A 17,609-nucleotide genomic window follows, 5' to 3' on the forward strand; every position below is an offset into this window, starting at 1 on the left:
TCTTACATGGAAGGGTGGCACATGGTCATGCCCTGCCACCTCAACCCTGGGCCCTATGCACACCATATTTTATTATACTATTGCACAAGCACACACACATATTTATGTTTTTACCTTGGTCAAATTTATCCATAACAGTAAAACAATGTCTTGCCTCTTCTTTTTCACCCCTTATAATTGATTAATAGGAATTTTCATTTTTTTAACATCTTGTCGTAAACAATGCCTTGCCCTCTTACTTTTCACCCCTTATAACTAATTAATAGGAATTTTCATTTTTTTAACATTGTGTCGTATAGAGTGTTCTCAGAAAACCTGCAAACTAGATACAATGAACTTGTAACATTTTCATTTTCAACTACCAAATATTAGGAAATTCAGTTATATTTTTGCTTTAAAAATGGCAAATTCTCAAGAAAACCTTAGAATTTGAAACCCCATGTTTTGTGATTTGTTGAGAGGAAAATGTTTTCTGTGAGTAACACTTCCATCACTTATTTTATGAGGCTTGCACGTACTCGCATGTCATGTCTCTACTGACGTTTTTGTTGCATTGGTAGTAAGTATAGCATACTCTAGTAACATTTCCATCACTAATTTTCTGAGGCTTGCACGTACTTGCATGTCACTTCTCTACTCACGTTTTGAGTAACACGTCCATCCCTTATTTTCTGAGGCTTGCACGTACTCGCATGTCACTTCTCTACTCACGTTTTTGTTGCATAGCTTCGTTGTAGTTTGACCTGTCCTTGATATGTAACATGACCCTATTTGGACTTGTAAATCAAAAGATACAAGGATGTGAACGCACTCCCTGTTTTGGCCCAAAAGAGGGCATTTTCACATCCTTGTATTTTTGCAAGATGTCAACATATGATTTTTTTGGCCCAAAAGATGAGTTTTTAACATCCTTACATCTTTTTATTGTCAAATATAAATGGCATAATGTTACATATCAAATCAAATGACAAGACATGATTTAGATTAATATCATGCCTTTTTGTACCATCTAAACAATTTGTGTGTATCAGAATATGAATTTTGTGAGATTCTGTCCAATTTTTTGCACCAAGTTTAAAGCAAGGTTTCCTATAATGGGAAGCGAGAAGACACTGTCTATTTTGGCAAAAAAAAAACCAAAATTTAACATCCTCTATCTTTTAATTTCACTTTGGGGATCACTCTTCATAAACCCATAAAGCATGTATTAAAAATTACCCCTATTCTTACAATTTACATTTTGTCATGTAAATGGTTGAACCCATGTATGTGTTTACATTTTAAAATATCTACATATATAAATTACATTAAGTTGCTATTTTATAAATCCCCTCATGCACACAAACAACATGTTAAGTCCCCCCACTAAAAAATACCCCTCAATGCACAAAAGTGGTATGTTACATGTTTATGAGTGACCCCCAAGAATAATTGCCAAACCCAAATGGGGTCATGTTACAATAGTCCTTAACTTTAGACTACTCAATTTCAAGAAATGTGACACATAACCACTCTTTTGAATACTTTATACTTCAAGCAATTATTTTATAGAAAACTTAGATTCTTTCTTTGCTTGCTTGATTTTCCAATCACTTCAACCAATTGTTGCTCGCTTTTTTGGGCTTGCTCGCTTTTTCTCGCTCGCTCTATTGACTGCCTCTGTCTTACTAAATGCAGGCTTAACTTTAGACTACTCAATTTCAAGAAATGTGACACATAACCACTCTTTTGAATACTTTATACTTCAAGCAATTATTTTATAGAAAACTTAGATTCTTTCTTTGCTTGCTTGATTTTCCAATCACTTCAACCAATTGTCGCTCGCTTTTTCTTGCTCGCTCTATTGACTACCTCTGTCTTACTAAATGCAGGTATGGGACCGCGTAGGTGGAAGCTTGGCACATGGAAGAACCATGCCACCTCAACATTTTATAATATTACTACCATGGATTATGTACAACACACCTATGGGTCCTCTTACATGGAAGGGTGGCACATGGTCATGCCCTACCACCTCAACCCTGGACCCTATGCACACCATATTTTATTATACTATTGCCACACATATTTATATCTTTTACCTTGGTCAAATTTATCCATAACAGTAAATAATTAAAAAAACAATGTCTTGCCTTCTTCTTTTTCACCCCTTATAACTAGTTAATAGGAATTTCTATTTTTTCAACATCGTGTCAACAATGCCTTACCCTCTTACTTTTTACCCCTTACAACTAATTAATAAGAATTTTCACTTTTCAACTTGGTGTCATATAGAGTGTTCTCAAGAAGAAAACCTGCAAAAAAACTAGATACAATGAACATGTAACATTTTCATTTTCAACTTTGAGGAAAACCTTAGAATTTGAAACCCCACGTTCGAGAGAAAAATGTTTTCTGTGAGTAACACTTCCATCACTTATTTTATGAGGCTTGCACGTACTCTCATGTCAGGTCTCTACTAGTAAGTATATCATACTCTAGTAACACTTCCATCACTTATTTTCTGAGGCTTGCACGTACTCGCATGTCACTTCTCTACTCACGTTTTTGTTGCATAGCTTCGTTGCAGTTTGACCCGTCCTTCAGTCCTTGTTGCTTCCATAGCTTCGTTGCAGAGGGCGTGCTTTAGTTGCATAGCTTCATTCCAGCTGGACTGCTCCTTACAGCCTCGAGCTGGAAGAGTGAGTTTGAGCTGCTTGAGCGAGAGAGAAGTAAGCTTTGCGAATTCGCGTATGTTGCTTTTTCAGCGCTTGCAAGATCCAGCTCGCAAGAATCTGCAGTAGCACGATACCTTGGAGCTGTCGTGATTTCAGAGAGACACAAATCTATGGCTGGTCGTTCGGCTAAAAGCCGTTTGAAAGGGAAAGGACGTATCTCGTCTCTAATTTGTTGTTGTCCCCCGTCTCCTGACGAAGCGACTGCGGAGCCTCCTCCGGACGATGCAAACGTATCCCCTTTGTTGGCTGCGATCGAAGTGCAAACGGATGATGCAAACGATTCCCCTTCGTTGGCTGCGATGGAAATGCAAACGGATGATGCAAACGTATCCCCTTTGTGGGCTGCAATGAAAGTGACGCACGAAGATCTTGACAAATTGTCTGCTGACATACGCCAGGTGATTAAGCTCACCCATTTAGAGTCGTTGAGACTGGAAATTCAGGTAGAATTGCTTGATAACCGTATTTGTGCTGTGATGTGCTTCAGTTTTACTATCAATGCGAGCAAGGGTCATCTTCCAAGAGCGATATCGCTTCTTCTCTTTGGAAGGACTACACAAGTACAGCTACTTCTTTTCTCGAGACGATAGATAAATCTTCAGAAGTGTCGAACCAGCAGGTTGGTCGGCTTGCTACGTTTCTGAATCCTGAGTCAAGCAATTATTCATTCTTAAGTGAGCGCTTTACAACGCCACCATGCCTTTACTGTGCAGATGGTAATGACAGGTGTATTTTTGCCGTTGTTAAGAGACACTCTGCAACAACTCGGCCAGGCGCATTGGGCCGCTTTTGGCTTGTCCTTCATTGCTTTGACCCTTGATTTAGTCACTACTTCCACACAGAATAGGGCCGACTGCAAGCAAATGTTGAGTGGAATGGTCAATCTTTTGGACTACGTGAGAATGCTATGGATATCCTCCACGGACGAAGAGATTCACAAGCTTCAACGCATCGTAGAAACAATATTCCGATGTGCCATTGTATGTGGCAAAATATTAAAGGAAGATGGTCTATTTCACAGGTTTTCTTCTTTCTGTTTAACCGTACGAGTAAAGGAGTCACGGAGACTTTACATATACCGACTTTTGCGGATTGCTGATAAGTGTATTAAAAGCATTATTGTAGAGACAAACCAAAATTCTGCAACTGCTTATCATCCTCAAGCAAACCCAATTTAGCATCGTGTCCTGAAAGCCCTCTGCTTCACCATAGTTTTTTCTAGCGGGGTTCAAGCGGTGCTTTGAGTCCTCCACGGCCCCTTCAGTGTGAGCAGGGTGGTTGAACTTGCTAGCTCATTTGGTGATTGTCCATAGATGAGGTCGTCAACATCCTCCCTCCTCAAGCGACTGGGGCTGGAGCCTTTGCGACTTTGTTGATCGAGCGATCCAGATCGAGAGAAAGAGAGGAGGGGGGGAGCGAAGTGCAAACTATAGAGTAAGGTTTTAGGATTATTCAACAATATTAAGTCCTAATCAAGTCACATCGTAGAGGCTTTGTCATTTTGAATAGTCGGATATACAGGCATTAGAGAATCTTTCACTTTGGAACAAGCAATAGTCTGTGTAATCCTTGCTTCTATGCAACGATTCGGGAGTAACTCCATTGGCACTTAGTATTTCCCCATATGTATTTTAGAAGACGAATGCATTGCTGACGCGTAGCTGTTGCTTTCGTTGCAGCGGGACAATGGTATAAAGGAAGCTAAAATATTTTGCCACGTCTCGATTCTACCACGTTCCAGATTCTTCCTCGCCGCCTTGCGCAAAGTATAAATCCCCCAGGCTGGAGGGGGGGTGGATGCAGAGGGAAGGGAGAGAAGAGCGAGAGGGATGAAGCGAGAGGGATGGAGAGAGAAATGGAGACGTGGCCTTCGATAGCAAGGCCTGGATCAGGACTTGCTGGGAATAGAGGGAAGAGAGGCAGGCAAGAGAGAAGGCTGAGCGAGGGTCGAGGGGAGGGAGAGAGATGCAATTGAGCGGTCAAAGGGAGGCAGATGGAGGTGGGAGAATTAGCTTACGGTAGGCTCCTTTGTACTTTCGGTGAAGCTGGGTGCCCTCTTCCTCAGTATCTCTTGCTGCCAGGAGACATGACCAGAATTTTCTTTGAAAATTACGAAAATTTCCCAATTGATTGCAGTCCAAAATACTGTCGTTTGATAGTTTCAGATTTTTGAATCCGAAGGAGCCATTAGAGCTAATAGATGTGTGCTATTAGCTCTACGGTGATTCTTCTCTCGCATTGCCTCCTGCATGTCACACTGCCTAGAGGCCAGTTTTAAAGCTTCTCCTTGTAAGAGGGCATCTCAATAGCATTTTCTAATATTTCAAATTGCAATCAACTAGAATTGATTAGTTTTGTCCGAAGGAAAGGAAGATAAACCATGTTGGTCAACGCTGAAGACACAAACACAAAAAGTTTGCTTGACTAAAGTGACACTTTTGTCATGTCCGTCCCTTAGAAGGAAAATAAGAACCACAATAGAGCAAAGCTATATATGTGTGTGTGTGTGTGTCCTCTCTGTATATATATTGTGTGTGTGTGTGTGTGTGTCCTCTCTCTCTCTATATATATTTGCCAGGTTCTGTCCAATATTACAGTTTCGGCGCTCTATAAAGTTATTTTGCCTTTGCCTTGGGCTGCACAGAGGGCAAATAAAATTTGGCATATGAATAGAACAGCAAAGTGGTGGCGAAAAAGATTGCAAGGGGTTTGGAAAGCAAAAATTCCTCTTCGGTAACAGGTGTTTCTACGGCGTGTTTTATTGGGAGTCTTTCCAGCTGGGCAGTTTTTAGCACAACGTCGTGTTGCTCCACCACTTTATCGCCGATGTTTGGCTCCTAGGGAAACAATGTCTCATCTCTTTTGGCACTGTTCTCATACATGTGATTTCTTGGCATTATTGGGTCAAACTTTATGCGCTAGATTTCCAGGCTTTACTTTTGGCAAGCACTTTTGTCTGTTTGGGATACATCCCCTCAACATCAGTTTGTTTTGTTCTTTATTTGGGTTCGATATTGGGGACTTTGGACTCTACGGAAGGACAAAAATCATAGAGTTTTTGGTGACTTGACTTTCTTAGTTTACTCTTTCTTCAGGCACTCTTTGCAACAATCGTTTTATGATTGTTTGCAAACATGGTCTAGATCAGGATGTATATTTGTCATATATTGACATCTTTGCTTGATGTATTTTGAGCATATCCTGCTTTGGGATGCTCATCTTGCAATATAAAAAGCAACAATAGTTTCACAAAAAACAAAAGAGAAAAGAAGTGTGTGGGTGTGTGTATGTATGTGTGATTGAGTTTATGGTTTTCAGCCTTATGAGTGACTATCATGAGATTTAAACTTCCCTATGTTGTTTTTTTAGAGAATGAGTTTAGGCATGTTCTTGGATTCATACATACATACATAGGTACGTACGTACATATATAAGAACCACAATAGAGCAAAGCTATATATGTGTGTGTGTATGTCTCTCTCTCTCTCTCGTGTGTGTGTGTGGGGTAGTGTGTGTGTGTGTGTGGTGTGTGTGTGGTGTGTGTGTGTGTGGAGTGGAAGAGAGTGCGATGGAACTATCCGCCTTTGTGCAGCCAGCCCCGTCTTCATCCCTGATTCTGCCCGTACAGTCCTCGTCCATACAGTCCCCTGCTACACCCCTACTATCTGCCCTGTCTTTCGTACAGCCACCGTCAGCTGTACGGATATCTGTAGAATCTTTGCTCGATTTGCCTTCCGTACCATCGCCCGTACAGTCTCCCGTTGAGCCTCCTGTACCTTCTGCGTGTTTTGCAGACCCTCCCGTATAGTCCGTTGTCCCTACTGTACGGCCTTCCGTACAGACTGTACGATCGACCGTACAACATGTATGGTCATTACAACATGTATGGATGACCGTACAATCTTCTGCGCAGCCACCTCCCCCTTTTGTCTTTTCCGCTTTGACACCTCCTTCTACCCCTGCTTCTACTCGTGTGTTGTTTCGCCGAAAGCATGGTGGTCTGCCTGCCTCTCCTCTTATCAAATCGGCAAAGCTGGATGGATCTGATGGCCCTTCTTCTTCACTCCAGCTGGATCTTCTTCGCCAATTGTGCTCTGCCTCTGTCACAGAAGTTCCTTCATCGAGTTTCCCGCTTGTTTGCTCCATGGATTCTGCCCTTTTGGTCTCTGGTCTTCGGCAGGCTCAACAATTTGGAGTCTGCCTCTACTTCATGGGCAGGGTTTTATCTTCAGCTCAGCTCCATCATTGGGCTAATGTTGCAGTGGGTCTAGATTCTATTTCTTCCTTTGTCTTTCTAGGCAAAGGATTTTACTATGCCCAGTGCTCTTCGACTGAGGTGGTAGAGCGCCTTGTTAATGATGCTGGTGTTCTTGGAGGGGGTTTCTTTGCTTATGTTATGCCCTGGGATCCACTTTTTGATCCTTCTGTAACACTTCTGAGTCACTGTCCGGTTTGGATCACTCTCAAAGCTCTGCATGTGTCTCTTTTTCAGCATCTTCCAACTCTTGCAGCTTTTTTGGGAAGGCCTCTCCATATTCCGAGACAGGAGTTCTTGCAAGCCTCTCGTGATGTTCGTCTTTGCATTCTGTGGGATATGACGCAACTTTTTCCTTGTACTTATTGGTGGGTTTTTACCTCTTTTTGAGGTTTCCCACACAGAAATATAAAGATTTTACTTTAAAAAAAAAAAAAAGTGTGTGTGTGGGGTAGTGTGTAGGAGAGAGAAAGAGAAAGCTATGGTGTCTCTTGCCCTCTAGCCACATTGTCCAGTCCCGTACAGCTTCGCTATAAGCATCGTACAGCTCTGCATTTTGCCGTACGTCGTACAGTTTTGTCGTCTGTACATCCCGTACATTCCTTTTTCATAGGTTGTATAAGCTCTGCATTGTTCTGTTGTCCGTACATCCATCGACGTATAAGACCTGCACTTTTCCTTACAACGTACAGATTCGGCGTTTGTACTTTCACACAGTGCGCACAGCCGTACATCCATACAACATGTACATCAGTACAAGTACATCTCTACTTCCGTACATTCTACTCCGTACAGCACGTACAGTTTTTTCCATACATACCCTTTCATGACAGTCAGCCGTACAGTTTGGTCAGGAATACTGCTTCTCTTTCATTCTTTTCTCGTCCTGCAGGCATTTGGGGGTTTTCGTGCTTTCTGCTTTTTCATATAAAATGGGAGACTATGCATATGAGAAAACCTTTCATAATCAAAGGTCGGGTCAGAACAAAAACAAAAGCAGGTGATGGGTTAGGATGACCCTCTTCATGCCTCCGCAGAGGCTCAGCTTCTTTATGAAGTGATGCATGAGGGTTGTGAGGACACTCGAAAGAGTTGAAAAGATTCGGTTCCCAAGATGGGCATCATGGTTGAGGTGGATGATATCTATGATACCGTATAGGATTATGCTAAGCATGCTATCATCATTTTCTTTCCAAGACGTATGCTTGTTGCAGAAGATGTTGGTAAATGACAATTCCAACATATTTTGTGTTTTGTGGGACACTGATAATCCAACCTTAGAATCATATTCTGTTACAGTCAAGAATGTTCGATGGGCAGTGCCTTTTATAAGTTTAGATGGGGTTTATTTGCAGGTGCATGCTTTGAATGTAAGACATTTGGGCACCTTGCTTCCCAATGCCCTTCACGCGTTCCCAAAATGCCATTGGAGGCTGAATTTCTCCCGCTTCAGAATAAGAATTCTAATGCCTCTTCTGTGATGAAGAATAAGGGTATTCGACAGCTTTTTGTTGAAAAGGAAAAAGGCAAAACGCAGGTAGCATCGAATGATAATACTTCTCTTTCTGTGCCCTTTACATCTCAACCACAGGTGAGAGAAAAAACTTTGATTGAAGCATGGCAAACTCCTAGAAAAGTTATGTTGCCTAGGAGACCCTTGCCTTCTAGGACTTGGAATGGTGCATCTTCCAAGGGAAAAACTCCTAAAGAGAAATCTGGAATTGGTATTACTTGGGCTTCAGTGATTGCCAATCATACTCTATTTCCAAAAGAGGAAGTTGCTGCCCTCTTGGCTTCTCCTCGAGCTGATTCTTCCTCTCAAGTGAGAGGCTCGGATATTGAGGTGGAAATGCAATCATAGACAGCTTTTTAGCTACTGTACATACATGTCTTATATCTATAAATATGCTTGATCATATCAAATGTGTTACTCTCAATGTACAAGGTATGTGTGATGGTAGAGAATGGAAATATGTGTGGATGTATCTCAACAAATTACAGCCAGACGTAGTCGCATTATAGGAGCATAACCAACACATGTATGCGGGTCAGATTGGACACTTTGTTGGTTACGACATTTTTTATGTTGAACACTCTTTCTCAAGGGTGGCTTTCTTGGTGAAGCATGATCTTCAGCCGCTTGTGGCCCTCAATAATCATCAAGTAGATGGATTATCATACGATGTCTCATTCAAGGAGAGATTTTTGAATTTGCCTCAGTCTATGCTCCACAATCTTTGCACGAAAGGTCTTTGATTTGGGATGCTATGCAAACTAATCCATGGAGACATTATGCTTTCATCTGTGGTGACTTTAATAATGCTCCACAATAGGAAGATAATACCTCGGGTAACACTCATATTTAGCCTCTGAAATGCAGGCATGGTCTCAATTTTTGCTTCAGCTTAGCTTGGTTGATCTCTGGAAGGAATTACAATCCATGTTGCTGGGCTAAATGCCCAATCTTCTTATTAGGCACGCTTGGATTGATGGTATCGAGTTGATCCGCAGCATTGTGATAATTTTACTTGTAAACTTTGGATTGACCATGTCTTCACACATTCGGATCATGCGCCTCTTTGGTTAAGGCTCTCCTTACATGCTTTTCCAGATGACAGATTGCCTTGCAGAAGGCTACTGTTGATAAATAATAGTTATTTGAAGCATGCTGATTTTAAAGCATTGGTTTGTGATGCCATTCAACCATTTTCTCATCAGTCACAGATAGATCTTGATTATGCATGGCAGGATTTTATTGCTAGAATGCGAGCTGCTATTCGGGATTATGGCAAATCTCATATGAGAGCACTACGGGAGACTGTTGCTCATGCCAAATACACTTGGCAGGATTTGACAGAGCTTGGTCATCTTAGGCCTTTGTCTTCGGAAGAAAACATGTTGCTATGCCAGGCCAGATTTTACCTCCAATCTAATGATAAAAGAAAGCGCATTAAATGGGAAACACGCTCTCGACAGAAAGCTTTTCTTGATAAAGGTTGCTCCTCAAAGAAATTTTTTAAAAGCTTGCATTACAAGCGACAGGTAGCATATATATATGTCGGATACGGATGCCTCATGGTGCCCAGTCTTCATCTCGCTCAGAACTTGCTGCTGCTTGTGTGCAACACTTCTCTTTTAATTTTGGGCATGTGGATCCTCCTCCTCCTCAGATTGTGTCTACATGGCAACTTCTTTTACAGCATGTCCATCCTATTCTTTCTGTTACACAGGCTTTGGAATTGGAAAGCCCCTTCACAGAAAGTGAATTGTCTGATGCAGTTAAATCCTGTGGTAGATGGAAATCTCCAAGATGGGTTGGTATCTACTCTGCTGCGCATGGTTAATTCAGCTTGGGAAAATCAGCACATGCCAATGTCATGGAAAAAAGGACTTGTGAAGCTCTTTCCTAAGAAGCAATTATGTCATTCACTCTCTGATTGGAGACCAATCATGCTTATGCCAGTATTTACAAAATCATATCCAAAATGCTTGCAGACCGTATCAAAGGTTATTTGCATGAGGGGCTGCATCCTTCTCAATATGGGTTTTTATCCTTCGTAGGCATATCACAGACAATATTGCAAATGCTTATGTTGGGATGGAATATGCAAAATACACGCAGTAGAATGTTCTACTCTTGCAGGTGTATATTGCAAAAGCTTTTGATACAGTTCAATGGGAATTGATCTAGCAAACCATACGAGCTTTGGGGTTTGGAATAAAAATGCAGCAGGTCATCCATTAGCGCTATGAGGACAACAAAGTTGCCTATATTCTCACTGGAGACATCTCTGAAGAATGGACTCTTCTTTGTTTGGTCCGTTAGGGATGTCCCCTTAGTGCTTTGCTGTATGCCATTGCTATGCATCTTATGTTGCAATATATAGACCATTTGATGGATACATGAATCCTTCATGGCTTGGAAATGGCAAAAAATCTCAGCATGGTTGCTCAAGCCTATGCTAATGATTCCTTTTTTACCCCAAAGAATACTAAGAATGATCTTTTTTGTGTTGCTTCTATATTTATATTTGAGCACAGACTATTTGTTGGCTTGCACTTACATTAATGGTTATGAAGTACACGCATGTTTATGAAGCTTTATTCTATAGTGAAACAAAGCAAGGGCAAGGATAAGCCTGACAAAGGCAAGCCCAAATCTAATGACAGAGCAGACTCTTCAGTAGTAGTTTTGTGACCACGATGATTCTAGGGTGTAGGGTGGCGCCGGTGGCTTTTGGGGAGCTGGTTCCATTGTTGCTGCAACAAGAAGCTCGGAAAAAGAAGTACGATGGTACGAGTAAGGATGATAAGGCTCTGATAGCTCAGGATAAGAGCAAAGGCAAGGGCAAGGGCAAGGGTAAGCCTAGCAAAGGTAAGCCCAAATCTGATGACAGAGCAGACTCTTCAGATAAGACAATAAGAAAAAGAGAAAGAAAGAGAAGAAGTGCTTCTCCTGCGATGAGCCAGGACATTTTGTGAAAGATTGATAAAGAAAGAATGCTGATTAGAAGAATATGGGTGCCAGCTCAGAGTGAGAGGAGTCAACTTAGCAGGTGACAGAGTAACTTTTCTTGGTGGTAACTCCGAGTGCTGCTGAGATTAGATATGTGGACCTTGGTGTGACTGTTAGGATGTAAGACATTAAGGATTGGTCATAAGAGGAGGCGGGATCCTTTGTGAAGGTGATGGATAGTGACGAGTGCTTGGCTGGTGTTTCCAAAGCAAGGGGGAACTCTTCGACTGGACCCGAGGACTCAAGGTCAGACTAGGCTGTGACTTAGAGGGGGACAACAATATAGAACCAGAGTTGGAGCTCACGGTCCAAGTAATCTGGATTTGTGCCTAGGATATGATATCTTGGGTATGTTATTTGGTCGTAGACCTAGCCAAACGGAGGACGGGTTGAAACAGGACCCTGAGAGCTTGGTGCCTGGAGGAGTTCAGGCTGTTCATCTATCATGAGGGGGATAGTTGGAAATTGCTGGTACCTAGAGAGCTTGAGCTCGAAGGCGGGTTCGTGATTGAAGGTGGTGGTGCCATCAGCTGGTGCCAAGGATGGACCTGTGTAGTAGAATGGCATGTGAAAGCAGAACCAGACCCGGCGGAGCTTAAGCCATTGGTTGAAAGACTATGACGACACCAAAGTGTTTTAGAGGGCTGTGACCTGGAAGCTACAAGAGCATCTTCATCGACGGAATTGGATCCACAAGAGCTACAAGAGCATCTTCATTGACGGAATTGGATCTGGCCAATGTGGGTCGATGAGAGGGGGTGTTGGAATAGGATTGGTCACCTCCCCACCTGTGATGAGGAGTGCATTGGAGGGGTGGGCCATAGAATACTAATAGGCATGGGGCTGTCGCATGGGCAGCACATGGGCTGTCATTTGGGCAGCGGAGAGTGTGTAAAGTACCTGGCAGAGGAGATCCACCACGGAGGGCAGATTTGGCAAAGATGCTGTCCACACATGAAGAGGACAGAAATGCACAAGTCCGCAAGGTTATTTGGTCCCTAAGGGGCTTGGAATTGAAGCTGACGATGGACAGGCCTGCTTGGGCCAGTGGCTGCTTGTCACGTGGCGAGGTAGGGCCAGCCAAAGGCCGGAAGAATGCCCCAAGGGGAGGTTTTCATAGGATGCAAGAAGGCATCGTCTGGAGCAGACCCTTGAGCTGGCCAGGAAGAAGCACTCTAGTCCTTTTATTTGGCAAGGCCTTGAGAGGGTTGCATTCTTGGCAAGATGTATAGATTTCTGTAAACTGCTCGGTGCTTTCTATCAATTCAGACAACGGATTTTGCAGAGGCGTTTGAATGAAATGATTGCGAGTTGCCAAACACATATACTTGAACTTAAGAGATTGCAATTAAGCTGGAATTAAGATTATACAACTTAAACACAAAGTGACATCATTGGAAATTGCAATATGATTGAGGGGCCAAGACGGCCCCCCCCCCCCCCCTTATCTAGGCTCACTTTATTCTTGAAAATGGAGATACAAGACCAAGATGCAATGCACCTTCCAAACTAATGAACTCAGTGAAAGCCTAGGACCTAGATACAAGACTCAAGAGCATATGTAAAAGGTAGACAACAGAAAGGAGGACTCCAAGCTCAGGTTTCAACTCTTGGCTTGCCCAATCCACAAGGAAGAACCTTGCAAGAATCACCACTTACATCCAACATTAGAGGCAAGCACTAGTTTCTAGAAAGATAGTAGAAACAACATGAAATAGTGCTGTAAATGAGATAAACTTAGCAATACAGACTCCCTTCGTGACTTAACCCTTTTGTAGATGAAGTCCTTGATGCCTCTGAAGCTCCCTTGGGTGAGGAGAGTGTGAAAATGGGGCTGGAATGAGAACAGCTCAGAAAATTTGAAACTTCAGTTTGTCCATTCGATTCTGGATGAAAAGCTGATGAGAAATCTAACTTAGTGCCTAGATTATGAAATAATACAGTCTAGAAATTACTGCAAAACTTTGAATTTCGATTAGACACTATAATCTTTGGCAAGCCATGATGAACGAAGATATGCTTGATGAATAAATGTGCAGCTTGCTGAGCTGTTAAAGTCTTCTTGCATGGGATGAAATAAGCTTGCTTACTAAAGCGATCTACTATCGTCCAAATCATATCATTTTGATTCACTGTAGTAGGAAAACCTTTTATGAAATCCATAGATATTTGTTCCCAAGGTTGCGTAGGAATAGGCAAAGGCATTAGCAATCTTGGGGTCTTTCCTTTGTAACTCTTGATCTTCTGGCAAGTGATGCATTCGGCTACAAACTTAGCCACATCTTTTCTTATTGTAGGCCAATAAAATTCCCTCGCTATCACTTGTAAAGTGGTCGTCACTTCCCTATGTCCCATATATGGTGGTTGGTGCATTTCCTCTATTACAATTTGTCTAAAGGGTTGAGTGATGCATAATTTCTTTTGATAAAAGAGGTATCCATCATTGCATGAATAGTCCAACATAGGATTCCAATTATTATTCTCTAATTTGTTCCATATATCGGAAAAGTCTGGATCCCCTTGTTAAGAATTCTTCATACCTTCGAAAGGCTGGGTCTCTACAGCAGTGATGTGATTAATACTTGGCTTTTTGCTAAGAGCATCAGCAACTACATTTTCATTTCCAGGTTGATACTGAATCATGGGCTGAAAACTTTGTATAAATGATGCCCACTTGATGTGCCTATCGGATATTGGTGGGTGAGTCAACAAATGCTTGATACTTTGCTGATCGGTTTTGATAAGAAATTGAGCTCCCATCAAATAGTGTTTCCACATTTATAAGGCATGCACAACAACGATTAATTCTTTATCATATGTGCTATAATTGCATTCCGCTGGTTTTAATTTTCGGCTCTCATATGCTATTGGATGTCCATCTTGCATAAGTACGCTCAAATTCTATATCCACTAGCATCGGTTACAACTACAAAGAATGGTCTAGAGAAATCGGGTAGGTGTAACATAGGAGCTTGTGTGAGAGCTTCTTTCAAAGTTGTAAAAGATTTATCTTGACGCTTAGTCCATAAGAAATGCTTAACTTTTCTAAGAAGGTCTGTCAATGGATGTGCAATGTATGCAAAGTTCTTGACGAACTTTCCATAAAAGCTACACAATCCCAAGAATGATCTAAATTCATGTATATCTCGGGGTTTAGGCCATGTGACTATGCAATCAAGCTTCTTTGGATCTACTCGAATCCCATCGGTGGATACAATGTGATCCAAATACTCTATCTGATCTTGAAAGAAACTAGTCTTTTCAGGATTTATGTACAATTGATTTTCTTTCAAGAGTGAAAAGACTAGCTTCTGATGTTCCTTATGCTCCTCAATGTCTTTGCTAAACACCAGTATATCATCGAAAAATACTATCACACAATCTTGGTGTTTAAGAAAGATTCTGTTCATCATTCTACTGAAAGTAGCTGGAGCATTAGTTAGCCCAAAAGGCATAACTAGAAACTCATAATGTCCCGTTTGAGTTCTAAAGGCAGTCTTGTATATATCCTCTTCTACCATATGAACTTGATGATAGCCGGATTTGAGATCTATCTTATTGAAGATCTTGGCCTCTTTCAATTTGTCCAAGAGATCATCAATCCTAGGGATTGGATATTTGTTCTTCACTGTGATTTTGTTTAATGCACGATAGTCTATGCACATTCGATAGGTTCTATTTTTCTTTTTGACTAATAAGACAGGTGCTCCATAAGGAGAATTGCTGGGTCTTATTAATCCTCTCGCTATTAGTTCCTCCACTTGCTTTTGAATTTCCTTTCGTTCTAGCTGATTGACTCTATAAGGAGCTTTGCAAGGTGGAGTATTGCCCGGTAGGATTTCTATCCTATGATCTTCAAGTCGAGAACATGGTAATCCAGGCGGTAAATCCTCTAAGAAACAATCAAAAAATTGAGAAATAAACTTTTGGTGTGTAGGCTTAGTGTTTGGTTGAGTAGCCGTTACCGTATTCACCAAAATCAGATATGTCTTCTCACGTTTTCTAATTGCTCTTTTGGCTTGTGTGTGTTGAGTAAAGGAGTGATCTCAAGTTTCATTGGGCTTTTCAGACACATTTAATCTTATCTCTTTCAGAGAATTTCTCCCCTGAAAAATAATCATCTGACTGACTAATCCAGGACAAGACAGTGTGTGCTTCTTTCTTTCCATTGAAATTTTGAAATGAGAAAGCTTTTCTACTTATCTTTCTCTCCTTCCTCGAATTATGTGCTCTCAGTGTGGCTTTGACTGTCCTGATAATAGGATCATCGTTGGATGACTCATCGTCTAATGAATGCCTCTTCCTTTTCTTACCATTGATTTTCTTTTCCAATCTCTCCCTATGCTCACGCTCATTGGCCAACTGTGCCTGAAGTGTGTCTAATTGCTCTTGAAGCGTGGGTGGTGGTGGCCGATGTGCCATGATAATGCTATAAATACAAATAAAGCGAAACGGAGGGAAATAAGGATAATAAGTGTATGAGAATGAAACGGATGAAATAAAAATGTAATTCAAGTGTATAAAGGACTAGAGTGGGAGATATGTGACCGATGATGTCGCTCGTAGTCATCTATGCGCTCGACTGATCTCCAATTAATTGCATGGTGATTTCGTGGTTCCAAATCGCCTTCTTGATTTGAGCTTCATCAGATTTTACTTTGCTTCTTCTTAAAAAAAAAAAAAAACCGTTAGCCTTTGCTGGTCAATCGAGTGACCTCGCACTTTGTGTGTTGTAGATCGCTAAAAAGAAAACTTCTTTTTCTGAACTTTAGTACTCTCTTTAAAAAAAATAAAAATAAAATTAAAAATCTCTCTCTCCCTTTTTTTTAAAAGAGTAAAATATGGACCTTAGTATCTTCAGACCTTGCGGATTCACGGAATCGATGGCTCCTTTGATGTGCTGACTGAATGCCCAGTGGCACTGCGCACGGATTTAAGGAGTAGGCACCAAGACCAAGTGCTGATGGGGCTGCTTTTTGTTGTCCGTGATGGCAGAGGGACAAAGACTGTTTGCAGGCTACTTCAGTGCTATGGGTTCGGAGTTCAGAGTCCAAGATGGCACGCAGACCGAATTACTGCAGGCAGTTGCAGGTCCCGAGACGGGCACACACAGAGAGAAACTCTCGAGTCCAAAGTCTCTAGAGGTGGCTAGACTTTAATGCAAGGGTAGGTCTGCAAATAGACACGTGAATTTTGAAAGGGCAGAATCCGCAGGTTGGCGCACAGTGCTGCTCATTGCAGTGCAGTGCATCCCAAGTCTCAAGGCTAGTAGAGTCCTTTGGTCTTCTAGCTACGCACACGAGACGGTGACCCGATGGCTCCTCTGAAAAGCGGTGGATTGCGCAATTCGCGATGGCACCCGATTGCTCTGTCAAGGCACAATGGCCAAGATTGATTGCGTAACAATGTCATTGAATTTATTTGTTATTATTATTATTTTTTCAAAATTTCTCTATCACTGTAGGGCCATAGGCCGGCTCCTTTTGAAACAAGATGACCATGGTAAAAACCTCGAAATTTTTCTTTCTTTCTTTCTTTCCATGGGCTTTCTCTTCTTCGTCTTTGACAACAAACTTCTCATTAACTTCTCACACGAGCCACGAGGTAGCCTTCTTCTTTCATAAGAGCATCACCAAGGCTCTGATACCACTCAATCCTAAAGGTAATTATCTTCAACACAAAGTCACCACTAAATCAATTGGAGAAGAAGAGCACAATCACACCACGAAAACGATAGTAGACTGGGTACAATCTTCCCCCCCTAGATGAGTGGCTCATGCTTTCTTATCTAGAGTATTTATGATATTTCATAAAAGCACGAAGGAGCCAAAATTATCCCTCTCTTCCAAAATGAGGGATTGGCTTTACATAGCCACCTTAGGGCCCAAAAATGAATTATGTCCACTACAAAATATATTGTTTAAACTTGCAATAATAAAGCAAATACAAAATTGGCCCATGGCCATATATAATGTGTTGTGTGACATCTCGGTCGGTACCCTCGCACTAACTCCAATCCTCGCTATGAGTTCCATCACCTGTACTCAAGCCGCCAATTACATTAGTTATTAACAATTGATTGAACGAATCACCGAATCAACCGATCCCAACATAACCGCGC

At 41.7% G+C, this 17,609-nt stretch overlaps 1 protein-coding gene across 2 annotated transcripts in view; it reads left to right on the forward strand.

Moving 5' to 3' along the window:
* The first annotated feature begins 2,453 nt into the window (after nt 1-2,453).
* LOC147893000 (protein SUPPRESSOR OF npr1-1, CONSTITUTIVE 1-like) overlaps nt 2,454-17,609 on the forward strand; it is a 50,723-nt gene continuing 35,567 nt past the window's right edge. Inside the window, exons 1-3 of one of the 2 annotated variants that reach the window (XM_087387279.1) lie at nt 2,454-3,115; nt 3,205-3,336; nt 3,431-3,738. In XM_087387279.1, coding sequence (XP_087243405.1) covers nt 2,828-3,115; nt 3,205-3,336; nt 3,431-3,738 — 728 coding nt within the window. In that variant the 5' untranslated portion in view covers nt 2,454-2,827. The remainder of the gene's footprint in view (nt 3,116-3,204; nt 3,337-3,430; nt 3,739-17,609) is intronic. The other variant, XM_087387280.1, reaches the window with a different exon arrangement.

This window comes from Dipteris shenzhenensis, chromosome 16 (assembly GCF_047967505.1).
Source record: "Dipteris shenzhenensis isolate YYH24624 ecotype China chromosome 16, Dip_SZ_1.0, whole genome shotgun sequence".
Lineage (NCBI taxonomy): Eukaryota > Viridiplantae > Streptophyta > Polypodiopsida > Gleicheniales > Dipteridaceae > Dipteris > Dipteris shenzhenensis.